We start from the raw sequence: 17,016 nt of genomic DNA, 5'->3' as shown, positions 1-17,016 counted from the left end.
GTGTGGGCTCTGGAATCAGGCCGCCCGGTGTTTTCATGGGGAGGACCACAGACAAGTGACATCACCAGCCTGTGCCACAGTCTTCTCGCCTATAACCTGGGGAAAGAGATCTACTTTGTAGGTTATAGTAAGGATCAAATGAGAAGCTAAATGCTTAAGAAAAGAAGAAGAAGAAGAAAGAAAGAAAACCCTAGAAAAGAGCCTGGCATGCTGTGAACATTCAACAGACATCAGCTGAGCTCGTGGATGCCTGGGGGTGTAGGAACAGGACTCCTTGTTTCCTGAGCACCCGCCCACACTTTGGGTTTGGGCATAAACAGCCTCCCCAATAGGGCTGGAAGACCAAACCCAGTGACTACGAGAAGAGGAGGCATGAAGTTGTGGCCAGGAGGAGGCAACTTGGGTCGTTCAGACTTCAGGAGTCACTCCAGTCGTCCTGGATTCATCCCCATGGACAGCCCCAGCAGAAGGACCCAAAGCCACGTGTGGGCACAGCGCTCCCCATCATCACTGGTCGTCTTGTGAAAGAGCGCATGTGCGCTTGAGGGAGGAGCACGTGGCCCTGGGAATGTAGCAGCGCATGGGGGGTGGCCACGGCTACCCTAATGGGCCAAAGGGGAGGTGATCTCCCTGCCCACCCCCTGACTCTGCCAGATATTCCCCTACCGCACCTCTAAAATGCAAGAAGCAAGCTTTTGAGAGAGCAAAACCAGACTTTGGGTGAGTGGGTTATTTTAGGACTTAATGTGTTATACTTTGTGGCCTCCAGAAATGGCTCCTAGGGTCTCACTGGGAGCGAGGCAGCGCTCTGCAGCGAGGGTTGGGGTCGGCACTTTAGTAAGTGGAGGAAAGCAGTTTTCAGGACATTCTAACGCAACGATGCTAATTGCTAATGCGTGTGTATCCAAGCGGACAGTAAACATGGACGACTGGCCAGAGCCAGGATAGGGTGGGAAGGGAAAGGCAGTCACAGAAAACCAGAAAGTGTGGGAGAAGGGGGTTCAGAGATCCAGAGGCAGGGCTCCTGGGGGCCGGGACCCTCCTGTCTTGACCAGGGCCTGCCTTTACATTGGGCTGAGGGTGGACAAGGCCAGCTAGGAAATTCCTGCATTCCTTGGAAGAAGCCAGCATCGGGAGTACCGACACCGGCTCCTTCCCGTCCCACCGCAGCCCCTCCCGGGAGCGATGAAATCCTTGCAGGAAGGGAAAGTGGAAGTATCTAGTAGCCTGTGGGTCTAGGGCATTTGTTCTTTCCTTCTCTTGCTCTGCTCTAATTTGGAGACGGGGAGTTCCTTCCAGGGAGGCATCTTTGGCCGTAGAAAACTCACGGGAGAGGAGCCAGGGTGGATCCCAGAGGAGAGGAAGCAGAAAGTGTTGGCTTTGGCTTTGCCCAAGGCCTGGAGGGCAACTGCAAACCAGTCCTTCCTTTTAGATGACCCAGTGCAGTTCTCCAGAGAGAGTTACGCAGGCATTCTGGCCCGGACTGCCTGGGAGGGAAGACTGTGCCTTTGGCCGGGGTGCGCTCCAACTCCTGACCACCAGACCGGGGTGGACTGGGCGGGGAAGTCCAACAGAGCCAAGTGTTTCCTCTGGGATCTACTTGGCCAGGAGTTCTCATTTTTCTCAATTACACAAAAGACCCTGTTACACGAAGGTCAAATCAAGTGGGATTTGCTATCATTTTCATTGTCCCACTCCACTGTATTTGGTTTGCCCGCGGGGTGGGGGGGGGGGGGTGGAAACAGACCCTGCATAAAGTCTTCCGTGGCAGGAGACTTAAAACTGGTACCGAAAAGATGTTGCTGAGTCGCACTTGCCGAACCCAGCTGGGTCAGTATTGCCCACTGTCCCAGTATTACCAGTTTGCCCATCAAAGGGTTCACGCTTTGGGCCTTAGCTTTAGCCTATCGTGGAGAAACAGTTTGACGCAAATAAACACACATAACTTGCTTTTCACAAACATTTTTTATTGGCAAAGAAAATGGTAGGTAGTGTATTCTGTTTGAAGCAAACCCAACAGATGAACGGATCTGCAAACAAACTAGGGGTGGGTTATTGGCAAAACACTCAACATAAGTCTTTAAATAACAAGATTTTTGAAGAAAAACAATTTTTGCATTTTTGAAAGACAGTTTATGGCCAGGTTTTCAGAACACATCAATCACATTAACTAGCTCATGCCGGCCTCACTGTCAGAAGCGTGAGCGCTTACTGTTTGAGTGAAAATCTACTTCCTTGAAAGATCTTCTGATCAAATGTATTTCAAGCAACAGGAACAAGAACAGAATAGATGGTCCAATAGCTTTCCCTTCTATTCGGCTTCCAACAAAATGATGACTTATTTAGGTAATTCTCGCCCAAAGGTTATGGGTCGAGCTTTGTTAGATATAACGTGAGACGAAAGGAAACATTTTTTAATGCATGAACATCTTTCACAGCAAAAGCCTATATCAATCACATTGTTATTACAACATAGAAGAGTTGAAACAGCATTTTGTACAGATTTGGAAGAAAGAAACCCATAAAGAGAAACCAAGCATATAGAGGTAGTTGAATAACAACAGGGGGGGGGGCAGGGAGGAAGCATTATCTTAATTCCCCTTCCAGTTCATTACAGTGCGAAAGTAAAATGGCTGCTGAACAAACAAGCGGGCTAACAAGCACACCCACGCATTTGCCACTGTGTGCACGGCCTGCTTGAGATTTTAATCCTGGCAGGACTGAGCGCTGCCTGAAAAGATGGAGCTAGTGTATCTAAGATAAGCCTATGATGCCACATTGGCCTATTTGCGCTCCTTTTATTTTGCTGTTTATTGTTGTTGCTTTGACAATAGATAAACATTAGGCAATTTTTAACATGAGGCACAAGCTACCGTGTTGCTTTGTAAACTTCTGTTAATCACATTTGCTGCGACAAATTTTTAAACGGCTACAGAGTCGTGAAGCAAAAGCTTTAAAAGGACACCAGGAACGGAGATTACAGGCACTTCTCTCTCAAGGTTAACTTCGCGCACTGAAAAACAACCACTTGTAAGTGAGAACAACTTCATTTCACCTCTGGATGTGCATCACCGGGATTATTAAACAGCTGAACAGTGGGAGCTATCGTTCTAAGAGGAACTGAATGCGTACATTGTACGTGACTCCTTTTCTTTGTCTCCCTCTGCACTCAGGAAGGGGCACACGCTGGAGCCCATGCAGCTGGCCTGCTTCGCAGAACTGCTTTCAATCTTAAATCAAAACCTCACTCCTCAAGCCCCAGATGGGCTGAAAAATCTGTCCTTTTCCATTATCTGGGCTGCCTTCCATTTGCATCCTTATTATACGCCTCTGCTACAATTTTGCCTCGATAAACAGAAACGGATGCAAAGTCAACATGTTGGGAACTCAAGTTCTGAGTCCTTGAATGAAGCTCCCAACCTGGAAATGGAGTTGGCAGGGGGAGCACAGTCCCCGATGGATTCTGGTCCATCCACAGCATGCAATCTGTTTGACACTAAGAGATCTCTGGGTGCTGTGAACCAGCCTCAGGAGCTCCACGGCTCCGACAGTCAGTCACAGGGGATTATCTGAGCCCAGGCCAGCCCCACAGGCAGAGCTAGAAACGCCATGGGGCTAGATGCAGTCAGCCTTCAGAAAAGGCAAATTCTCAAAATAGTCAGATCTCTCGGCCCCATTAAGTCAGGGGCAGGTGTCCTTTTCTCCAAGTTGTCTACAGAAAATTAGTTTAACATTTTTCATTTTCTACATTTTGCTGGGTATTAGCTAGCAGCAGTAGTACAGTACAAAGCAGAAAGGCATAATATCTGCTTGGTACCTAATATATATATATATGCACACATATATACATATATACACACATATATATACACACAGAAAATACTCTAGGTATAATCTAGGTTAAAATGAGAAAACTATCCAAATAAATGGCACAATCTACCAAGGGGGAAGTCTTGTACTTCTGGCCTAGATTTAGTCTTTTCTCTGTACAATCTTCGTACCCAAGCTTGGCAGCAAAATCAATTTACAAGTGGTGAAAATGGTCATGTTCCGCTGACTACCCCATTCAAGTACATCCCAAAGAAAGCCAAGGCTCATCAGCCTTACATCTGGCCTCCAACCACTGCTGACACAAAAGCTTGCTAGAAAACAACTCAAATGTGTTTTCAGGCTATCGAGAGTACAGTGCAATTCTGCCCAGCCAAGATCTACCTTTGCTGGAGTTAGGTACTCAGTTATCAACATGAAATATTCTATACTGTAGAATTTTACTTAAAAAAAAAACTTCCCTTTCTACCTAGATTAAGATGTGTGAGGTAACTGCATTTTACTTAACCCTCCAACTGCCATTTGAATCATGAGCTTCTGAGGTGCACTTTTGTGACTTGGTTGCCTTGACTATCTAATAAAATTACGTGTAACAGAAATCGTCCAAAGTGTTAAAAATCTGCGAAGTAAGGGGTTCAAAATCAAGCTTGGCTATTAACTGGCTGTGTTATCTGGGCAAAATGTTAAACACTGCAGGGCCCCAGCCTTCTCATCTGTAATGTGGGGATGATAACTGATCTCACAGGGCTGATGTGGAAAACAAACGATTCCACAAACTCATGTATGTTCATGGAATGAACCTGGAATCACGTTGGCTCAGTGCCTGGTACTTAGTAGGTTCACAATAAATTTCTGTGGCAGCAGCATAAAGAAATTCCATGAACTAATAAGCACAAAAGTCAGACTGTAAAACTCTTTCACTCTGGCATGCCAAGATTTTTGATACTTTTTGAAGAGTGAGTGATAAGCTGGTTATTGAACTGGAGCTAGAACTTAAGGCTTCCATTATATCAGAAATTCTAGACCTCCAAAGAGCACTACTTTTTAGTCCTATTGAAATAAGGAAAAATGTACTTGCCCAGAAGTCTCCCTTGTCTCTAACCCTCTTTTGTTCCTAGCCTTTTCATTTTCCCAAACAGACTTGTCTCCAAAAGGAATTAACTGTAAAGCATCAAGTTATGGTCCAAGCATCAGTGGTGCGATCCCCCCAACTACGTTTCAAGGAGTAGATATGGGTCCTGTGTGTAAAGACAGTGTTTTATGCAAACATGGGCCCCTGATGATATTCTGTAACTATGAATAACCTAATCAAAACTAGTATTTTTCTAACATCTCCTAGGTGCTAGGCACTCTGCTAAGTGATTTACCTAAATACTACTTATATAACATTCGTAACAACCGTATGTGTGGCACTGAACACTGCCATTTCCTAGATAAGGACCCTGGGGCCCAGAAAGTGTTAAATCGTAAAACAAAAACATCTACCAAGGGGAAATGCTTATGACATTTTCTTTGCTGCATTTGCACTAGATGATGGTATATTTCACTAGAGTCCTAGTGCTATGACCTCGTGGTTGGGCACCAAGTGGGAGGGGAAGACTTTAATTTCCTGCTCCCTGAGCCCTGCAGAATTTGCCTGGGCAGTAACCACGCCTATACTTCCATTTTTCACTAGCCTAGTCTGGCTGCAAACATCATGCCTGGTAACATCGTGCTCTGACAATACAGCACCCATTGGGCAAGTGCAGAAAAGGTCATTTAGTTTCTGCTTACGTGAATCTCTTTTCTGTTGCCTGGATCATCTCATTCTCCCTTCTCTGTTGCTGGACAGAGGTGGTGATGGAAGAAGCCAGATTGGTTCCTTGAGGCACTAAGCCTTCCTCAGAGGGGTGGGTGGACTGCACTGCGTCCGTCCAGCATCACGTCAGGCGATAATGCGCATGACGGTGCGAATGGTAGGACTCACTTCTTGCCTGTCCTAATCTCTTCACCCCATTGTCATTGTGACACTCCATCCTCATGGCATTTTTCAGGTTCTCCCGGCACTAAAGGAATCACACTAGCACTAAGCAGGCTAAACAAGACCTCCCTCTTACCTTCTTACCCACTATCCTTCCCCTGTACCTCCATCTCTGGCCTGTGGCATTTGGGAGGGAAGGCAGTGCTTAGATAAAATCATGGAGTCACTGTTTCCTTTAAAGAGGTTTACAAACCGAAAAGATAGTTTTTCTGGTTTTTTTAAGGGTTCTATCTTTTCTACTGGCTTCTTTGCTTTTTAATAACAAAGAGCTCTTCTTCACGTGTTTGCACGAGTGCTAGCCGGGTCGTGATCCCCAGAACCCTGAGAAGAGGTGGGGTATGGAGGCTATGGTATGCCAGACTGAAAACCATTCCCTCTGAAGGGTTAAAAATCATCCTGCCTCCGAATCCCACTCCTAACTGCACCGGGGAGAAAAGAGGTACACTGTAATTAGATTGTTGAGATAAATGCCTACAATAGATTGTTCTGAAAGACGCCCCTCGGATTCATCTCTTCGTTGAAAGAAAGTCATTCCTTCAGCCCTGCTCCATATAACACACAGAGAATGGATTATTTTACCTCACCCTGGCTTATTCCATAATGTATGCCAGATCCCTTGCGTATCTTATATTGTTGAACTCAAACTGAAAGCCAAATGGAGCCTGCGAAGATCAGTTATCTCTGCGTGACCCTGAACTTCCTCTAACCTTCCAATGGGGTAGATACGAAAATCGTGCGACAACTGGTTTAAGAAACACAGTTACATGTGATAAAAGCAAAAATGGCACATTTCTAGTACTGTTATTTCCCCCTTGGTACATGGTAAACCACGTTAATAAATAAAGTAACTGGCTTCTCAGTAACGTACACTTAAATAGTCACAAACACACATGTACAAAAAAGGATACAGTAGTGCAAAAAATAAATTATTAAAACAGATAGAAGGATGAACCTTATTTTACACAATGCTGTATAAAACCTGAACCATTTGGAATGAGAACTCAAGTGAGTGAAATAACACAACGTTATTACTATCTGTGCGTCACATTTCAACCACACACTTAACTATGCAAAAAAGAAAATTAAAGCAAAACCACTTTAAACTTTCAGAAAAGTTTATGTCGAAATCAAAGGAATTTTTTTCTTCTGGGCTTTTAAACACCTCTGCTGAGCATGTCGTTGTGCAGCATGTCAAGAAGCATCTTAAGACAGAAAGTTTCAAACAGGTCCCATGCTTTTGGTCTTTCTACACATTTGCTCTCTGTGACCAACAGCAAGGAAATGCCTGCTTGATACTTCCTTCTGTTAAGATGTTATTGCAATTAGATATATTTACAAGATGACTCCCCCAAGGATGGTGGGGAGGGTGGGTCTTCCTCTTCAGCAATCCACTCTCACTAGTTTTGGTTTTGGGATATAAAGGCCAGGACTCTCCAAATGCCATTCAGTCTATCCTTTAAGGACCTCATAGCTAGGAATGGGAGCTGAGCTCGGCTTTCCAGTGGGAGAACCGCTAACGTCCACCAGCACCAGGCTGGGCCATTTGGGTTAACCTACAACAGAGAAACAGTGGGTTGATCCGATTTTCACAGAAGTGAGCTCAGTCTGCAGGCTTCCCACACCGCACGGTAAACATCACAGGAGGAACTGCTTCTGTGTACGGCAGACACTGCTGATCACCCCCAGGTCTACGTCCCCTTATCCGAGCTGGGCGTGTAGCCACCCAGAAAACAAAGGCTGCCTTGTAGCTAGGGGAGGCCATAAGACCAGGTTCTGGCTAATGAGATGTAAACGGAAGTTCTATGTGTAACTACTGGGTCACACCGGGAACAGGTCATGAGCCCTCCACCTTACTCTTTCTCTCCCCCACTCCCTGCCCCCGGCCAGAGCGTGAACATGGTGACGACCAGCCTTCTTCTATCAGAAAGATGGGGCAACATTCTGAGGATGGTAGAGCTTTGCGATGAAGGACACTGGATCTCTGAATGATCTCATGGAACAGAGCTGCCCTGGCCCTCTATATGGTTCAATCCACGGTTATTTTTAGTGTTGTCAAAGCAAACAAATCAATATCCTAACAGATACCCTATACCTCCCAGCCAGTGTGATTCTGTGAGCTAGAATATCCACCACTCAGTCTCTTCCATTTCGAAGGTTTTGTTTAGGTTCTTTGGACTGACACCTACCACCTGTGGGCCTTCAATTCCCATGATCCCTTGGGCTTGGCATGTCTCTTAACTCCCTTTATTTCCCCGCTCCTGGCTGAAGGCAATATAGTTCCCACATGCCATGTCACTATACAAGGCCACAGCTAGCTTCTCCTCTGAAACCAAAGCCTATGATCCACAGCCCCAAAGCACAGCAATCCCACTCTGCAAAAATTCCAGTTAGAAAACACACTCGCATTAGAAATGTATTCGGTCCCCAGGTTTCTTTTTTAATAAAGACCCTTCCCATCCCAAATGAGTCCTTCACCAAAATTCGGTTTGTCAGCAGCTTCTCAGGTACACGTTTTAGACACTGGTGACTTATTTCCTATGAAGCCTAAAATGAGCTCTCGGCTCACAACTTCCAGAAGGTGGGTTTAGGACTATACAGAACCCCATTCTGGTCAGAACACCTCCATATGGGACTATTTGCCTCCAAATCGGTTCACCTGATTCTCCCCATACCATGCTGCCTTCTTGGCTTCTCTGTGCCTGCAGCTTCATTTGAATTCTCCTTTGCCCCTCACTGTGAGCTAGAACAGGCTCTCCCTCCTATTATTAGTTCTGGATATGAAATTGACATATTCTAAACTTTCTTTCCCAGGGCCGTTAACAAAAACATTTAAGCTGATGTTAATACTTGCAGCTATTTCTGAGAAATCTCCTCCCAAAGTTTAGAACATTCTTATTAATGGGACCACTGGGGCTGCAGCACTGACTGGATCAAACTGGATGATTTTTCTATTATTATTATAATTTTTTTGCTGCTGCCAAAGCAATATGATAATGGTTCTAATAAGAAAGGAAATGAGCCCAAATTTCAGCTTTCTGTGTCATCGAGCCCTTATGAATCACTCTGTGGCATCTGTGTTTTTTCTTGAGGAAGATGCTGTGTCATTGCTGATTGCTACCTTCTGCCTGACTGAGGAAGAATGCTTTCCAGAAGGTGAAGGGGAACGTTACACTTGATCATGAGCTTGCTCAGAGCTCTGACGTAATCCTGAGTCACAGTGGCCCAGAGCCAGGAGCTGGGTCACTGGGAAGCACTGACTGGACTTTCTCCCTTCAACATTCACGATGCCTTTGCATGGGGGAAAGAGGCACGTTTATGGTCTGGAGAAAGCGAGACATTTCAGTCCATTAGGGAACAGACCGGTGTTTTACAGCCCCAGATGCAAGAAGAAGAGGGGACTTGGAAGACCTCCTCTGCCACCTCCTCATTTCAGAGCTGGGAGAAAGGTTGAGAGAGGAGAAGGGACTTGCCCAAGGTCACACAGCTAGAGGGGTAAGGTGCAAATCTCTTGGCAGGGAAATCAGAACATACATACTCCATTTTACTACTGGGACAGAGATGGGAATGAATGAAAGCAAAGAATCAAGGAAGTCACGGAAGTGACAATGTAGGGAGCCAGCTCAGAATGTAGGAGAGGTGATCGTGGGCAAATATTTAACTAGCTTATCACCAGCCTGGTCCTAGAGAGAGTGTTGTCTGATTTATACCAGGCAAACAAAGCTTAGAGAAACTTAACTATCTCCAATTTCCTGAAAAGCTTCTGATCTGCAGTTTGATCTCTCAAGTGGATCTGTCTCCCCAGGAAAGACTAATCCAGTAGAACCTAATGAACTGCTTTCTAGTATAATTCAGCCAAGGGCAGATTTAAAGATTGGGTCTGTTCGCTCAGGACCTGCTCACCCCTGATGAGAACAATGACAAGGGTCTAGACATACAAGGCTAAGGAGGGAGGGACCCAGGTGTGAGAAGATTCTGGTCTTGCGGTTGGAATCCTGTAAGTTAGCTGGTCCCAACTCCCTGCTCCTGCAGCAATGGGGAAGACAGTTATGGGGCTCCCCAGAACTGGAAACCTTTGGTCTCAGCTCCCAGGACACCCTTCTCTTAAGCCTGGCTTTTGCGTGAATCTTGTCACTCCCACACATTACTGTGGTGTGACTCTGGACCCTCGCTGAAAGTTCTTCTGTTGATGGCTTCTGTGTTCGCAATCTCTCACCTGACTTATCTCTCAAATCCTATCTTGGATCCAAGTTCCTACTGCTTTACTTTACTGCTCCAATTCTGACTCGGGATCCATCTTCCTCTCTGTTCCTGGTCTGCCAAATGGCAACCATGCACCCACCTGATCGCAAACCCTAGGCTCTCTCATCTGGTGGGGGCAGTCCATTACAAAGAGACATTTTCATGTACCTGGGGATCAGCATCTTTCTCTGGCATGGGACCAAAGTGACTGATTATCCGATTCTTCAGAGATGATTTGAGCGAATGAAACCACGAAGACGCTTGCTCATAGACACAATTATGCAATCCCATGAGCTCAGCATAATCGTCTCCTTGAACCTGAAAGTACCAAAGTGGAAATGAAGCACTCTGTACCTTCTCCACCACTCCCAAGGCTGCTGCTGACACGGACTCCCTTTGGGCGTCCAGCCCCGCCCCACTAGGAAGGCTTGCCCACCCGCGGCCTTCTCCTGTGTGGTGTGTGAACGTCTCCTCTGCTCTCCTCTGCCAGAGGGTGGGCTGTGCATAACTTGTTGAGGGGCAGGAGGAAGGATAAAAGCGCCTCTGGGTACATTAGCTGAAACAGCAAGACAGGTAGGAAACCAGAGGGGCGCACTGGCTTGAGTGGAGGCATGCTGTCCAACTAGCTTACGCTGCTTTACGCCTCTCTCCTTTTTATGTTTTGTATCTGGTTTCCCATTGCGCACTGGCAAAAGAGACATAAGCATGTCTGTGTCTCACTGTGTAACTCTATTTTGCATGTCAAATACATTCATTCATTGATCAAACACCTACTAATCTCGTACCATGTAGTGAATGTAAACATAAAAGAACGTGGAATTATTTACCTTTTCTTCTACCCATTAGTCCAGAACACCAAAGATTAACTGGACATGTTATCTTTCTGCTTAATGGTACGATGGGTTTTAAGGAAGAACTCTTAAGCAAGCTGTACGTTTAAAAATACAAATGTATGGGGCGCCTCAGTGGCTCAGTGGGTTAAGCATCTGCTTCGGTTCAGGTCATGATCCCAGCATCCCGGGATCAGGCCCCATTATCAGGTTCCCTGAGCCTGCTTCTCCCTCTCCCTCTGTCTGCCCTTCCCCCGCTTGTGCTGTCAAATAAATAAATAAATAAAATCTTTTAAAAAATACAAACATATGTGTGAATCTACAATTATCTCAAAAGACAAAGTTGGAAAATATAAATAAATTGATACATAAAATGCATAGTGTAGCTATCGCTCCAGATCTACCCCTTGATATCTGTGGCAGAGACCTAACTCCTAGGCTGAACGGGCCTCAGCGTGGTTGGTCTGGCTTGCCATTTCTCACGCATGAATATGACTCAGCAGCTAGGCAGAGAAAGCCAGGACACGGAGCGCTCCTGGTGTCATTCTACAGCCAAACAGCAATCCAGCAGCATTCAGTGTCGCCATAACAATTTGGTGAGAAATCCCAAGGCCCCCAATAGCGCTGAGAAATTCTTTTGCGAACATCTACAGGAATAGCCTGGCCTTGGGATTCGTGGCACTGGCCGTCCTCACCTTTTGGTCTTCAATGTATTCGATGTCAGCTGTATTGTAGCCATCTCGGTGGCCCTGATGGAGGACCCTGAAGCGTCTCTTGCCTATGCTGTCCACCACCGAGCGGCCATCAGCAAAGAACTGCACGTTTCTGATCTCCAGGATGCAGCCATATTCCGCGAACCTACTTAATAGGGTATGAGTACAGACGTAAATCCTTGAGTCATTTCTGTGGCCTGACCCTGAGCCATTTCTGTAACCCTTCTGCCTATTTGCCTGTGCTGGGGTCCACGGCGGCAACTACACAACAGGCAGTGTCTGTGCAAAGAAAAATGTTCATGCAATAACATAACTGCTCCCATGTATTGAGCATACACTGTGTATTAGGTACTGTGCTCAGTGCTTTATGCGCGTTAACTCACCAGCCCTCCCAACCGGCCCAGTGAGGTAGGCACTATTGTGCCCACTCTGCAGATAAGGACACTGAGTCACAGAAGTCACTCGTCCAAAGTCAAAGTTGCTAAGGTTGGAGCCAGAATGTAAAGCCAGGCAGTGGGGCTCCTGGGTCCACAGTCTTCCAGTGAAACAAACTGTAGAGTAAATGCCACTCGTTTAACAAAAGGTTAATCCCGGGGTTCCTTTATATAGGCAGCTTATTACATGGTAGGCCAGGGGCCAGGGAGACCGTGGTCTCTACGAACACTCACCGTCACGGACTAAATCTCAGGAGCCGTGTCTATCCGTCTTCTGGGAGCACCCCAAAGTCAACCCAAATCCCTCTCCAGCCAAGCCTCCCTTCACCCTACATAGGTCTCCACTTACCCTTTGACAGGATCTCCAAGGCACATGCCAAACTGCCTTGTGCCTGTCTCGATGCATCTACGAATCATCAGGCGGTAACAAGGCTCAAAGATGTGCAGGGGACAAGGAACGGTGGGATAGGCCATAGTACACACGAAAATAGGCACGTTCTTGTTTAAGCTGTCAGGAAGAGCAAACGACGTGGATGTCTCAAGGCAATGGAGCAGAACACAGAAAGGTTGGTCAAATGTCCCCTTGGGGTTCCCCCACAGGAAGACAAGGAGACCTCAAGTTTCGATGGCTGATTAAAAAAAAAAAAATCCTGAGATACAACCGACACTATGGGCTGAGTCCCATCACCTGGTGCAGAGGTTAGCCTAAGCGCTGAGAGATTGAAACCAATATTCTGTATGTTCTAATTTGTCTAAAGACGTCCTCTAGTACCTTCACATGGTGGGTGATAGCTATACCTCAATCTTTTTTTTAATGCTCTCTACTCAGAACAATCTCTTCAGGGGTCATGCTGGTGGTAAAAGTGGACCCAGCCCTCCAGGGGGATGGCGGGGAAATCTCTGCAAGGTCTCCATCAGCATCTCAAATTTGGAAAGCCCCCAGGAGACCTGCTGGGCAGGCCCAGCCAGAAGGAGGAGGGAGCAACAGAGAGGCAAGTTGCTAGCCCAGTGATGCTCAAACGCTCCTGTGCATCAGTGACCAGGGGGCCTTCAATCCAGACAGTGGGCTGCAGGACCCCCGAGATACTGGTATATTAGCTCTGGAGTTAGGACCCAGGGGTCTGCCCTTCAACAAGTGCCCATGAAGAAGCAGACGCACAGCCTGATGGGAAACCACCAACCGGGCCAGCGCCTCCTGCATCACCGTTCTCTTCTTTGTCTGGTAAATCCAGTATTGGACCTTATCAATAGCTGTAAGACCATTTTCCCCACAGTATTAAGTTTACGATTTCTTTAAATAGATATCCCTCTAATATATCCCAGTGTTTATTAATAAGACACTAAGTGATATTGGAGATAAGGGCTCAGAGAAACTCAAGGCGAATTTAAGAATCAGAAATAAAGATGCCCTGAGTAGATCTATTCTAAGTCAACGATTTAATTTCTAGCTTCTCAGGAGAACATATCATCATCCGAAGTGAGAGGCTCACTCAAACGAACCCATGACAGTTCAGAGGTGTTCTCTATAGGGTGGGCAGAAGACCAGAGCACCTTTCGCCACCAGGCACCTTGCCCCCAGAATGCTGTGAGGATTCCAGTGGGGATGGGGAGGCGGGAGGCAGCAGTAGAAGAAAGACTGCCTCCCGCTTTGTCCCAGTGAGCTGCTCTGCCAGTGGAGGAGCCCTCCTTCCACCTCCCTCCATAGCCTGCCTCTCCCATGGGCCAGGCAGAGGAGGCACAGAACAGGCAGCAGTCTCACTGTTACCATTACCATTAATTAAGTATTTACTGTGCACTGGCTCATTTGATCTTCGCAAGTCCGCGAGGTAAGAACGGATTATTCCCAAGCTACAGATGAGAAAACTGAGGTCCAGAGAGGTCAAGGGACTTGCCTGAGGCCCTGAAGCATACTCGCTTTGTGGCAGAATTGGGTCACAAAGCCAGGTCTGGTTGGCACCAAAGTTCTTAACCTCACAGAACCTGCTTGAGTCTTTGCAGTCTTTTGCACACTCCGTGAGTTCCCCTGATTAGCTACTCCAAATTTACTCCTACCTCCTACCAGCAACACCCAGGCACAAGTGCCAAGATGTGACCTGGTCAATGGTCTGTGCTGTGTGGGTAAGCGCTGAGCAACTGGCTTTTGGGGGAAGCTCTGGCTTACAGCATTTGCCAATTTCCATAGCGTAGATACTCTCACCAAGGCCAATGTCAAGCTACCAACATGGTATCGCCAAGTGAGAAGTTAGAAAGAAATGTGCACATTGAGTTCTATGAGCTTCTGTGGGTCACACTGAAAAGAGAAAAAAGAGAAAACGTGCATATACATACTTAGAAAGTTCTTCCATTTCTTCTTCATAAAGCCGCCTTCGTTCCTTGAGTTCTTCTGGAAGGAATTTAGCTATCAGCTCTTCCATTATGACATTTTTGCTGTATTTTCTGGATGCCAAGCACTAAAGGGGGAACAGGGCAATGAGATACTAATCAGTCCTCAGAAAAACACAAAGCACGTCTGCATTGATCAGTAGGATAGTCGAATGACCCACATATCGAAGTAATTTGGACCCATGTATTAGCAGGTGATAAATCACATTGCATATATTCTCTGGACATTACATGTGACTAATTACTTTTATAATTAGGCAAAAATATTCTAACAAGGGGAAAAGACCTGCGTTGAAGTTCTAAAAATCTCATAGCTTCCCTAAAATGCTCAAATTGAGATTATGTTCTTGTCAAAAAGCTGGGAGGGCAAATCCTTCCCTTTCCTTTTCTGGTTACTGCATTTACAAGCTCATGAAAATGGTCTCCATCTGGGATATACTGAAAGTCTGGTCAAAATGTTTGGGGCATGGGGCGCCTGGGTGGCTCAGTGGGTTAAAGTCTCTGCCTTCGGCTCAGGTTATGATCCCAGGGTCCTGAGATCGAATCCCGCATTGGGCTCTCTGCTCCTCAGGGAGCCTGCTTCCTCCTCTCTCTCTGCCTGCCTCTCTGCCTGCTTGTGATCTCTGTCTCTCAAATAAATAAATAAAATTAAAAAAAAATGTTTGGGGCATGAAAAAGCCATTTTCAAACATTGATCTTTTCCTGACCTGTCCCATACCCACGGCACCCCACCCCAATGCTTGGCTTCTGGATACTATCAGTCTAAATATTCCCTCCACCCAGCTTTAGCTAAAAACAAAGCAACAACTAAACACCGGTGATTTTTATCTGTTTTTTTAGATATATCATCTAGGTTATCACTGAAATTATGTTACAAACCATGATTTCAGAACCAAACTCAGGTCCATTGGTCACTACTACTATCCTCCCAAATACCCCTACTCCATACATATCCAGGGATCCGTAAGCAATGGGAATTTAACTGTGTGAACCAGACAATGAGAGTTAAAACATCTGCGAATTGCTTGCTATGGACACTACCCACAGAGACCCAGCAGGGGGAGCTCCTGGGTATAAAATTGCTTGTTGGAGACCCTTTTTCCTTTCCCAGTATGGGCTCTGTGTGTCTATTCTGCAGTGAACGTGACTGGCATAAAATATTTATTGCTCTTGGACATAGTGTAAGTGCGCCCCTGTGCCAATACACAGAGACAGATGAGAATATTTTCTAGCCCCTGAGTCTGGGACCCCGCAGCATCTGCTCTCAGGATGCCTTCCCAGCCCCTGCCACCGCCTAATGGCGAATCAGCGGCTTTGCCCAGTCCCAGTCTTTGGGGAAAAGCAATGACTCAGGAGGTTGCTAATCCAGACTCCACCGCTGATGCTAAAACAAAAACCCAGGAAAGGCACATACTGAGATGTTAACAGTGGTTTTCTCCGGGTGCTCAGCAGGAGCAGGTTCTACTTTCTGCTTACATGAATGTTGTAGTGTTACCACAACACACGTGTATTGTTATGTATAAGGACCATGGGCTCCACACCCACCATCAGGCCAGCAGATCCCACCCACCGATCTAGGCAAGGTGTTGACTGTGAGCCTCCCTTCCAACCCTACACACACCCCCAGGATTATCCTGGATGATTATTTCACTCCATTCCCTTTGTTCAAACGTTTGGGTGTTGGGAAAGCTCAGCAGGTGACTTCTGGACCTGTGTTCACCTAGAGATAGCCTTGCATCTCTGCCCTCTCCTTGGGGACAACAGGGGTCAAGGAACAGTAAGACTGACTATAATGTTTCGTGCACAAGTCCCCAAGGGAGGGAAAACAAGATGGGCTCCCAGGTGTTCCTGTGCTACAGGAAAGTCCCCCAGTCCACCTGAAAAACAATGGTGGCAGCCTGTGTGGTTCCTTTCGGAGGATCTGGAAGCTGCAGAGCTTTTCAAGTGGTCAAATATCTGCTAATAAGTACAGCAGCTCCTTTGGGAGGGGGGAGCGTGGAACAAGGACTACACTGAAGGTCTGTGAGGTTTTTCTGGGGACCTGGGAGTGATAACTTCAAACCACAGAATAAACAATGATGGTGAGAAGATATCAGCACTCATCTCGTCCAAGCCCAGAGAGGACAGAGGATTCACCTAAGATTGCAATGAATCAGGTGCCATGATAGGCTGAGCACCAGGATCCCTGTTTGTCCTCAATTTAATCCTTTTGTTTCCATCACAAATTAATTTCACTATTTACAGTTCATAAAAACCTAGATGTTGCCCCATTTTCCTGAAGGACTTTGTGAAGAGGGGAGGGGTAGCCCTAAGACAGGAAAAATAGACAGATGGCCCGAGGGAGTATTTTGCCCTAGCACAGTGCACTGGCTTGGGATCCAACAGGACACCATTTTGATATCCAGTTCCAAATAAGCTAGCCCAATCAAGACAGAAAGAATGTCTTACCTGTGCAAGACCATCTTTGCACAGTGGACACTTTGCATTGTGATCTAGGCATCTTTCAAGGCATTTTAAACAAAATGTATGTCCACAAGGTGTTGTGACTGGCTCATAGAATAATCTGAAAT

At 46.3% G+C, this 17,016-nt stretch overlaps 1 protein-coding gene across 3 annotated transcripts in view; it reads right to left on the bottom strand.

Moving 5' to 3' along the window:
- Window positions 1–1,946: 1,946 nt before the first annotated feature.
- Window positions 1,947–17,016, bottom strand: part of LONRF3 (LON peptidase N-terminal domain and ring finger 3) — a 39,573-nt gene continuing 24,503 nt past the window's right edge. For 2 of the 3 annotated variants that reach the window (XM_045996097.1, XM_045996096.1), the window contains 6 exons: window positions 16,895–17,009; window positions 14,393–14,514; window positions 12,414–12,572; window positions 11,613–11,775; window positions 10,256–10,405; window positions 1,947–7,401 (listed from right to left, as the gene is read on the bottom strand). In XM_045996097.1, coding sequence (XP_045852053.1) covers window positions 7,246–7,401; window positions 10,256–10,405; window positions 11,613–11,775; window positions 12,414–12,572; window positions 14,393–14,514; window positions 16,895–17,009 — 865 coding nt within the window. In that variant the 3' untranslated portion in view covers window positions 1,947–7,245. Of the gene's footprint in view, window positions 7,402–10,255; window positions 10,406–11,612; window positions 11,779–12,413; window positions 12,573–14,392; window positions 14,515–16,894; window positions 17,010–17,016 lie in introns of all 3 variants that reach the window. The other variant, XM_045996095.1, reaches the window with a different exon arrangement.

The sequence above is a fragment of the Meles meles genome, chromosome X, assembly GCF_922984935.1.
Source record: "Meles meles chromosome X, mMelMel3.1 paternal haplotype, whole genome shotgun sequence".
NCBI classification, from domain to species: domain Eukaryota; kingdom Metazoa; phylum Chordata; class Mammalia; order Carnivora; family Mustelidae; genus Meles; species Meles meles.
Note: the sequence above shows the minus strand (reverse complement) of the source record. Positions and strands in the feature narration are given on the sequence as shown.